General features: G+C 39.5%; 1 protein-coding gene across 1 annotated transcript; it reads left to right on the top strand.

The window, feature by feature from the left end:
• The first annotated feature begins 134 nt into the window (after positions 1-134).
• On the top strand, positions 135-10,065 carry nim1kb (NIM1 serine/threonine protein kinase). The gene is made up of 4 exons (XM_026941457.3): positions 135-3,123; positions 4,056-4,351; positions 4,840-5,108; positions 7,347-10,065. Exons 1-4 carry the CDS (start codon positions 3,116-3,118, stop codon positions 8,094-8,096), a joined length of 1,323 nt encoding a protein of 440 aa, XP_026797258.2. The 5' UTR covers positions 135-3,115; the 3' UTR covers positions 8,097-10,065.
• The last annotated feature ends 4 nt before the right edge of the window (positions 10,066-10,069 follow it).

Below are 10,069 nucleotides of genomic sequence, written 5' to 3'. Positions count from 1 at the left end.
AGAAATATGGACCGACACCGTATAAGGTACCTGGAATGGTACCTATAATCTCTTCATTAGAAATGCGTGATCATTCAATGCTTTACATACAGATTGTAGAAATATGGACCGACATCGTATAAGGTACCTGGAATGTGTGACCTCATTTACATAATCAAACTCATCTCAGTCATATATTTTTAATTCCTGGTTTGTGCCCAATTGCAAAATACACCTACTCACACTACACAGATCAGGGTTTCTGAAATGTATGGGGAAAAATAACACAGCAGAGGGTATAGGAAAATATTTATTTCCAAACTTTTATCACCAATTATAAAATGCATAACCCAAGTAAATTATTATGATTATTACACCTGAGCTGATATATTTGTTCATAAAATCGGGTTAAACTGGAAAAACAGTGAGTGAAAGCTCAGCACAGTATGCAGATTAATACATACTACACACTAATCCTAAAAAAAGCAGCAGGACGAATTCTGTACTGTATAGGGTTATATTATATGCTAAGTTTCAGCCAAATGGATGGTGCTTCACAGTGGACAATGACCAAACGAAGCATACTTCAAAAGCAACCCAAGATTTTTTAATGCAAACAGGTGGAATGTTCTGCAATGGCCAAGTCAGTCACCTGACCTGAATCCAATTGAGCATGCATTTCACTTGGTGGTGTCTGTGGGTTCCAGACTTCAGGCAGTCATTGACTACAAAGGATTAGCAACCAAGTATTAAAAATGACTATTTCATTTATGATTGTTAGTTTGTCTAATTACTTTTGGTCCCTTAAAAAGGTGAGGGGGAGGTCACATGCACTATATGGCCAAAAGTAGGTGGACACCTGACCATCACGCCCATATGTAGGTCTTCCCCAAACTGTTGCTGCAAAGTTGAAAGCACACAATTGTATAGGATGTCTTTGTATGCTGTAGCATTACAGTTTCCCTTCATTGGAACTAAGAGGCCCAAACATGTTCCAGCAAGACAATGCCCCTGTGCACAAAGCAAGGTCCATAAAGATATGTTTTGCCAAGGTTGGAATGGAAGAAGTAGAGTGGCATCCCAAACACCTTTGGAATGAATTGGAACACCGCTTTCTCACCCAACATCAGTACCTGACCCCACTAATGCTTTTGTGGCTGAATGGGCAAATCCCCACAGCCATGCTACAAAATCTGGTGGAAAGCCTTCCCAGAAGGATGGAGGTTATTATAACAGCAAAGGGAAACTAGATCTGGAATGGGATTTTCAGAAAGCACATATGGGTGTGATGGTCATGTGTCCAACTTTTGGCCATATAGTGTATAAAAAGCACTGCAATTCATATACCATTCACCCAATTTGGATGTAAATACCCTTAATTTAAAGCTGAAAGACCTCGAGTTCATATCCATTATGTAATTTCAGCTCCAATATACTGTGGTAGTAGACAGCTAAAATAACAAGAACTTTGTCAATGTCCAAATAATTATGGACCTGACTATAGTTTACTTCTCAATATTTCTCATTAGCAGTGTGCAGAACGAACACTTTTTCAGTATACTGCACTCTATAACTGAGTAACACCTGCCATTGCTCACCATTATATGGAGACATATCAGAAAATTGTACATATTATTATTACTGAAACATTTGAATAATATGAAATGTAGACCTGTTAAATGTGTGAAATTTTGGCTGATGATCATTGTCGGTTGTAATTAACCATTTTAATCAACCTTCTTGTGCCTGTATAAAATAAGCCAATTAGCAGTGATTAATGCACAATAACTTTATAAAGAACAACTATTTATCGACACTGAGCATTTAAGAAGACTCGACTTCTGTCTTCCATTTTAGCCTGTGAAAATATGCACAAGATTCCCTGAAATACACAAACAGGTTACTGATAAGCAATTAAGTAAATAAAAAAATTAAGTAATTTTAAGTGAATAAAATTTAATTTTAAGTAAATAAAATTACTGTGGTAAAGCATGCTACGTCCACATTACAAATAGTTTGAAATAGCCCTTGACCAAAAACAATAATGCAGACTTTGGTGGTGCAAAATTTGATTATATCAAAACAATCCTCTATCAGTCCTTTAATCATGATCAGTCCTGATACAACTGTGTGATGACCATGTATGATTTATCTGTTCAGTTTGATTTTGTTATATTCATGATAATGAAATGAGTATATTCATGTTAATGAAATAGTCGCAAGTAGTGACTATTTTTATTGCATGATATCTCAGAGTTCATGAAACCTGCGTAACATTGCAAACATAAAACCACGTGCTACTGTTTGCAATGTTACGCATTTCTGTAGCTTGCACCTAATCCAGGCTTTCAGACTCACATGCTTATACTAAAAAGTTGAGCTCTGCCTCTGGGTAAATACTTTTGAATATAAATTTTAATATTACATCATAGCATGCTCAATGAAAGCATTACTTGAATTACTCGGTTAATATACACGTGCTTTTAAGTGTACCTTGTTCACGTTAAAAGGTTGACACTGACTTGAAAGATTATGAAGCTAAGGATAATCACATTGTGTCAAAGAGGGACAGCCATAATCTTATTTAGCAGTTACATAACATCAGATCTTTACACTGAACACAAATCAGAGATCAACCTCATTACAACTTTTAAACTGAAGTTTCAAACTGATTTTATTATTATTAAAGTGTCTTTTTCTCAGGATGCCAAATGCAACATAAATCAGATATATAAAAACCTCCCACTGATGCTTGAGCTTGTGTCCATCAATTCGTCAGTCCGTCACCTCACTTGTTCTGGAAATTGGGGGATTAAAGAAGACCTAAATATAGCATACGGTTAAGATGCTTCTCAGGAGTGTAATCCCTCCTTCATTGTGAGCCAGACAGGTGAGGTTGGGGACAATAAATTAGCACTGTAGGAGGTCTAGAATCTCCCCAAGAGAGCTGACATTATTCATCTGAATTGTTAACAACATGTTAACATGGAGAACAGCTGAGCACCCACTGGATCTCCATTGAAACATTGTCAGAATTTCTTGATTCTACCATAACATTTCACATTGCAGAAAATACATACGAGTATGTGGAAATCCATGCTGGAAACAGGTGCCTTCATCTCATTCGAGAAGCAGAATGCAAGGGTGAGACCTGAATTAGACTTATGATTAATGTTATACATTCTTTGTTATTCTTTGTTAATTTAACTGTTTACTGATGCTGTGATCTAAAGAATTATAACTATTATAATGACAAAATATCAGTGGATAAGATGTAGATGTTAGATGTAGTATATATTTAGATTAAATACATATTAAAGCTATGGTTATGATGATTCCATAAGTAAAAATTCCATAAGTGGAAATACTTTGAACATAGTCCCATTTTTAATTAGTATTTCCTGTAAGTTAAAGGCAATACCATTTAAGCAAATATAAGACAATAAACAAAATATAAGATTATAAAGCCTGTTTCTAGCTTTTTTGTTTTGTTTTGTACTCATTTCAGGCATGAAATTGTCTTGTTCTATTGGCAGATAATTTTGCTAATTTTTAGCATCTATTTCTAGAAAGAAGCAAAATTATCCAGTAGAATAGGAAAAGCTTGAAATTGGTAAAAACAAAAAATATCTAGAAATAGGTATCATAATCTTACATTTGGTTTATTGCAATCTTGTAAGAGAAAATAAGGATAAGACAAATTAGACAATATTAAAGATACTTCTATTTGTAATGTTTTAAATTTATTTCTAGACCTGTGATCATATAATTTCAAATATGCCTTAGCAAATATGCACTATTGCCATGCAGTGGATCTCATATGTCATATTCTTCATGTCAGGCCTGGCTTTGCATTTTTACAGCCGTAAATGAGATCTTGCCGCTATCAAGTGTTAAGAAATTAATTAATATACAAGTAATGCTCTGAGAAAAGCATATTGTGGCATAATTTGAAATATTGCTAAATTGCGTGCAGTGTATTTTGTGAATTACAAAGTCACCATAGGCTTGGTACAATACACTCGCTCAACAATTTTTTGACCTAAGATTGTGCTCTAATTTTGTTTTCATTTTAGCCTTAAAGAGGAAAGGACAATGCCTGCGAGCATGACTCTGGTGTCTGCACCTGTGCCGTGTCACAGCCTGTACAGCCTGTCAGACAGCTCGGACTGTGATCCAGATAATAAGGAAGAAGAGGATTCACCCAGGCGCCTCACACCTCTGCAGAAGCTAACACTGGATATGTGTCATGATGAAAAAACCATCAAAGAGCTGATTGTGGGAAGAAGGGTGGGATTCTACAAAGTCTGTGGTGAGATTGGGTGTGGAAACTTCTCCAAAGTCAAACTGGCCTTCCACGCCCTTACCAAGGGTAGGTAAGATACTCGCTGAAACAGAGGTGCCAACATCTCTTGTTTAGCTGTAGCATTTATGATTTTTGACCCCTTGCTACAGTGATACAGGAGACATCTGAAAACTAAGCTTTTATGTTTTTTCAGCTAAAGCACAGGTCAGACCAAATGCAAATAATATACACCCAGTGGAAAAGGCAGTTCACTGAACAAGAAAGCACATGAGATGTGAAAGAAGTTGATGTTGTGATGATCAGCAGGAAGAGGGGGGGACTATGGGCTCTTTGCATGGTAAAAGTGGAGGGGCTGCTAATTATTAAGTAGCTGTTACACCAGCCTTTTGCCTTGCTGTTTTCTTTCTGCTGCTTGGCACACATCTGATTAAAGAAGCTGCTAAGATTTTCTTGTTACCAATGTTAGCACCTCTAGGTCAGGCAAATAAATTTGTTTAAAGATCAGAAATCTGATGCTAATTAGTAACAACCACATCATTGTGTTTTCCCTGCAGACAAAGTGGCTATCAAAGTCCTGGATAAGATGCGACTGGACCTACAGAGCCAGAGGATGCTATCCAGAGAGATCTCCGTAATGGAGAGCTTGTATCATCCAAACATGCTTCGGCTCTATGAGGTGTTGGAGTTACCGTGTCGATTATGCCTGGTGCTGGAGTACGCTGGAGGAGGAGACCTGCACGCCAGGATCAGCTCTCAGGGAAAATTCTCCGATCTAGAAAGCAAACTTGTGTTTGCCCAAATCCTATCTGCAGTAAAGCACATGGTCAGTTTAGTAGCATTTAGAAGATTTATGCAGATGCATTTGTATTTTATGACCAATGACTAGAACACATGACCAACCTTACAATCAATTAGTAAAGACACGTTTAGGTTTGCTTCTTTAGTTTGGCTACGAGGTAATGTAGCTAACAAATAAGGAAAGGTTAGCATTATGAGTGTATAATGCTAGTGTATGTCAAAATCATTATATGTCAAAAGGCATTGTTTATCTCAGTAGCACAATTTGTACATGAACAGCTTCATACATTAGAGTGAAGTGAAGTGAAGTGACTTGTGGCCAAGTATGGTGACCCATACTCGGAATTTGTGCTCTGCATTTAACCCATCCAAGTGCACACACAGTAGTGAACACACACACACCATGAACACACACCCGGAGCAGTGGGCAGCCTTTTTTTTTTTTTTTTTTGCTGCGGCGCCCGGGAACAGTTGGGGGTTCGGTGCCTTGCTCAAGGGTCTCACTTCAGTCGTGGTATTGAGGGTGGAAGAGAGCGCTGGTCATTCACTCCCCCCACCTACAATCCCTGCCGGACCCGAGACTCAACCCACAACCTTCAGGTTCACCTTCGGGTTGCAAGTCCAACTCTCTATCCAATAGGCCCTTGATCTGTGTTTAAAAAGAATGGGTAAACAAATCAAATTGGAAATTGAATATCATCCAAATCATGTTTACCATACAATTCGTAATAGGCCACACCTCCTACAGTGCTATAAACCACATGAACAAGAGATAACTAAACACTTCATAAAAAATGTGTGATGATATACCCTATGTTCACACTATCAAACGACAAAGTGACCACTCATGTTTGTAAGTGACACAATCACAAGTTGTGATTTCAGTGACTGTGACAGGCGACATTTGAAATGAGATTTTCCCAATTCTGTGTAAACCCAACCATTGGCTTGAATGATTCCTCAGACCAATCCTATGACGTGGTCCTACACTCACAGCACTTTATTAGGAACACTATACTAGTACTGGGTAAGGCCTCAATTCTTCATGGTAGGGATTCCACAGGATGCTGGAAATATTTTTGAGATTCTGTTCCGTGTTGACATGCTTGCATCGTGCAATTCCTGCAGATTTTTCAGGTGCACTTTCATACTGTGAATCCCCCGTTCTACCACATCCCAAAGGTGTTCTGTTGGATTCAGATCCAATGACTGGGAAAGCCACTGAAGAACACTGAACTCATTTTCATGTTCATGAAACCAGTTTGAGATGACTTTTGCTTTGTGACATGGTGCATTATCATAGTAGCCATTAGAAGATGGGTAAATTGTGGCCATGAAGGGATGCACACAGTCAGCAACAATACTCAAATAAGCTGTGGCATTCAAGCAATGATTGATTGGTATAAACGGGCCCAAAGTTTGGCAAGAAAACATTCCCCACACCATTACACCACCTCCACCAGCCTGAACTGTGGACACAAGGCAAGTTGGGTCCATGGATTCATGCTGTTAGTGCCAAATTCTGACCCCACCATCTGTGTGTCTCAGCAGAAATTCAGATTCATCAGACCAGGCTATGTTTTTTCCAGTCTCCAGCTGTCCAGTTTTGGTGAGTCTGTGCCCACTGCAGCCTCAGCTTTCTGTTCTTGCCTGATTGCCTGATTAGATAATTGCAAGAATGAGTAGGTGTACAGGTGTTCCTAATAAACTGCTCAGTGAGTGTACATTTCTTCATTTCCCCACTCACAACTTTAGTTCTGACCTACAGTTGGTTCCCATTTACCATCTTACATGCAAAAATGGAAGAAAAACTTATTACTGTGGTTTGATCTTACCCTGTCACATACGACCTGTCATTAAATGTGCATAGAGACATTGTGAAGAAACAAAGTTTGGAAGGAAGTAGCAGAGATCGTTGGTGCCTCTGGTGAGAGTACAAAGCTACTTAGCTTGCTTTGCTAATCTGCCAATAAAGCAAGTGTAAAGGCAAGCATGTAACAAATCAAAAACATGAGAGATATGTATACATAGTAGTGGACTGCAGGCTAATGCCAACACTAAAAAAAGATGCTGGACAGTGTTCTTCCAAAAGCGACAACAGTAGAGGTTGCTATACACATACGCAAGAGACAAATTACAAGCAACGTGCAACTTGTTGCTTGCTAGTGTGAACCACATTTGAGGAAAGTGGCAAATTTTCATTTTTGGCAGTATGTCTATATATGGTACATCATACATTTCATGCATTTCATGTATTTCCCAGCATGACAATAACATGATCCATCGAGATCTAAAGGCAGAAAACATCCTCTTCACCAGCAACTCCTGCGTAAAGGTAGCTGACTTTGGCTTCAGCACAAAGATCAGCAACCGCAACCAAATGTTGGACACCTTCTGTGGCTCCCCTCCATACGCAGCACCAGAGCTCTTCAAAGACGAGGCCTACATGGGGCCACCTGTAGACGTGTGGGCTATGGGGGTTCTTCTTTTCTTCATGGTGACTGGCACCATGCCTTTTCGTGCTGACACTGTTCCTAAACTGCGCTGCTGTGTATTACGGGGAGTTTATGTTCTTCCCACATGGGTGTCCGCTCCATGTCAGCGCCTGATCCGGGGGATCCTCAAGCCAGAGCCTACAGAGCGCTGTGCCCTGGATCAGATGCTGGGCTGCGAGTGGCTTCTCCCAGTGGAGATTCTACGTCCCATTCCTCAAATGTACCAGCTTAACCCTGTCCACTTGCTGAAGGTATGGCCAGGATGGGCAGAGCAGGAAGAGGTGCATGCTACCCTACAGGAACTTGGAGTCACAGAGGAACACATTCTCAACAACCAGGGCAAGAACAGTCGAAGCCCAATAACAGGTATCTATCGCATTGTTCTCCATCGGATCCAAAGGAACAGGAGAACTGATTGTCTGCCTTTAATCACAGGTGTAGTCAAAGACCCAAAGCGGGACAGTCTTCGTGCCTACAGGAATTTACGACACACCTCGAAACTGTGCGTCCTCTCTTAATGAGCTTAACTCTGATGTAATTGGGTTTTACTTGTTCTAAATGGTTCATTGTCTTACATGGGGAATTCTACTGTCAATAGGCTATGTGAAACCTGAACTGCACTTTATTGCAACTATATTAGCCTTCCTAAAGGCTAATAAATCCTAAATGTATTTTAAGAAATCAGATGAAAATCTTGCCTTTGTGCTTTAGGAATATAAATATATAATCATCACTGATCTAAGACACCAAAAGTCATAGACCAAAAGCTGAGATCTGTAGCGCGATTATGTCATATTAATGTTTTCTACCTTTATTAAACAAAAGACATTGCAGTATTTGCTTTATGCACCATCTCTGGATAGAACAGAATGCAAGATATAAGCACTGTAAATACAGTACACTCTGACCAGTTTATTACATCATTCTACTATATAGATCTCTTAGTAGGTGTAAAATTACTGACAGTAGCCCATCTTTTATATGCACAATGTATGGGCCCCACCCTTACATCAGAAAATGACACTAATTAATGGTACAGAACAGGTAATTCCTTTAAAGCTGGTTTTAGACTGTGATTTCAGCAGGATTTTAAGATTATTACTTGTCAGACTGTATATTCTCCATGGCAGATTATACAATGGAGATAATTTTTAACTATAGACCTGTGATTAAAGAAAATTACTATGTTCTGTTTACAACATCAATTAGTGTGATTTGGGGTCATGCAGAAAACAGTTCACATAAACACAGACATTTGTGATCTTGAGGTAATAAGATTACTTTTCTGTCTATTAGCATGTTTTGTTTTCGTTTTGCCATCACCACTGCCGTATTTGTAGTTGTCCTGTCAGTTTGGTGTGATCCTATGCCATCCTATGAGAGTCTGGTGTGATCCTATGCCATCCTATGAGAGTCTGGTGTGATCCTATGCCATCCTATGTGATCCTAGTGTTGCTGCTGTGCTGAGAATAAACCACCATCCAAATAATATCTGCTCAGTGATAGTCCCTTTCCACTGATGGACAGCGTATAGAGAGGAGCTGAGTGCAACAGATGGACTACAGTCAGTAACTGTATAACTACATGTAGGTAAGAAAAGGGCCAGAGAGTGTGACACAAGGTGTATCTGAGAAGACAGTGTGTAGGTCTGTATATTATTTACAGCTTGCACAAAATGTCAAACAGTAAAGTTTCTATAATGTCTTGCAGTACAAAAAATATCTGTCAGAGAACCCTAAATGTTTAAAAACTATTAAAATGTGTGGAAGCAGTGAGTATGTAGACTATTGTTATATAAATCTCAGAAAGTGGCTTACTCTTAGCACTCAGATTACAGCAATGCCTATGGAGTTCATGTGATTAACAAATTCAACACTAAATATTCATCCAATATTGTCTTAAACATTTTGTGTTTGTTCAAAAAAAAAATAATTTGTGTGTGCATGGTCACACTACCGTTCAATAGCCTATGAGTTTCATTTGAAAAGAGGGCGCAGTCACCCTTGCAAATTCTTTTTAGTCGCCCTTGCACATGCTACAGGCAGATGCAGATTGTACACAATGCAGCAGCAAACTCTGAGCCAATGCGAAAGTGAGTGAGCTCAGCGTTCAAACACCCATCCTCCTCCCTCCTTCTTCTCTCCCCCCCAACGCCTGCTCTTCACCTCCCATCTGCTCGCTGTGGCAGATGGAGTTTGCGTGGCAGCTAGGACATCTGCCGCCCCAAACAATGGCTCCCTTGTGCAGGCCTTCAGTCTGAGCCAGAGGCGTGCTGCTATTGTGTTTGACTCATACACATGCAGATCAGCGGCCACGGGGCCACGATGGGGCCAGGCAGCTGACAGCACACACACACACACACACCTCCCCAGAATGCAAGCGTGTGCAAGTACCAAAACTTACAACAGTACGCAGGTTCTGGCACAGTGAATGACTAGAGTGCAGAAATAAACACATTAGGCATTATTTATTTCACCAGTTTAATCATTTT

Source organism: Pangasianodon hypophthalmus, chromosome 15 (assembly GCF_027358585.1).
Source record: "Pangasianodon hypophthalmus isolate fPanHyp1 chromosome 15, fPanHyp1.pri, whole genome shotgun sequence".
In the NCBI taxonomy this organism is placed as follows: domain Eukaryota; kingdom Metazoa; phylum Chordata; class Actinopteri; order Siluriformes; family Pangasiidae; genus Pangasianodon; species Pangasianodon hypophthalmus.
Note: the sequence above shows the minus strand (reverse complement) of the source record. Positions and strands in the feature narration are given on the sequence as shown.

What these genes read in the sequence shown, in the direction of transcription:
- nim1kb (XM_026941457.3), top strand. An exon ending in CTTCCACGCCCTTACCAAGG is followed by an intron (nt 4,352 to 4,839) that starts GTAGGTAAGATA and finishes TTTTCCCTGCAG; the next exon opens with ACAAAGTGGCTATCAAAGTC. An exon ending in TATCTGCAGTAAAGCACATG is followed by an intron (nt 5,109 to 7,346) that starts GTCAGTTTAGTA and finishes TGTATTTCCCAG; the next exon opens with CATGACAATAACATGATCCA.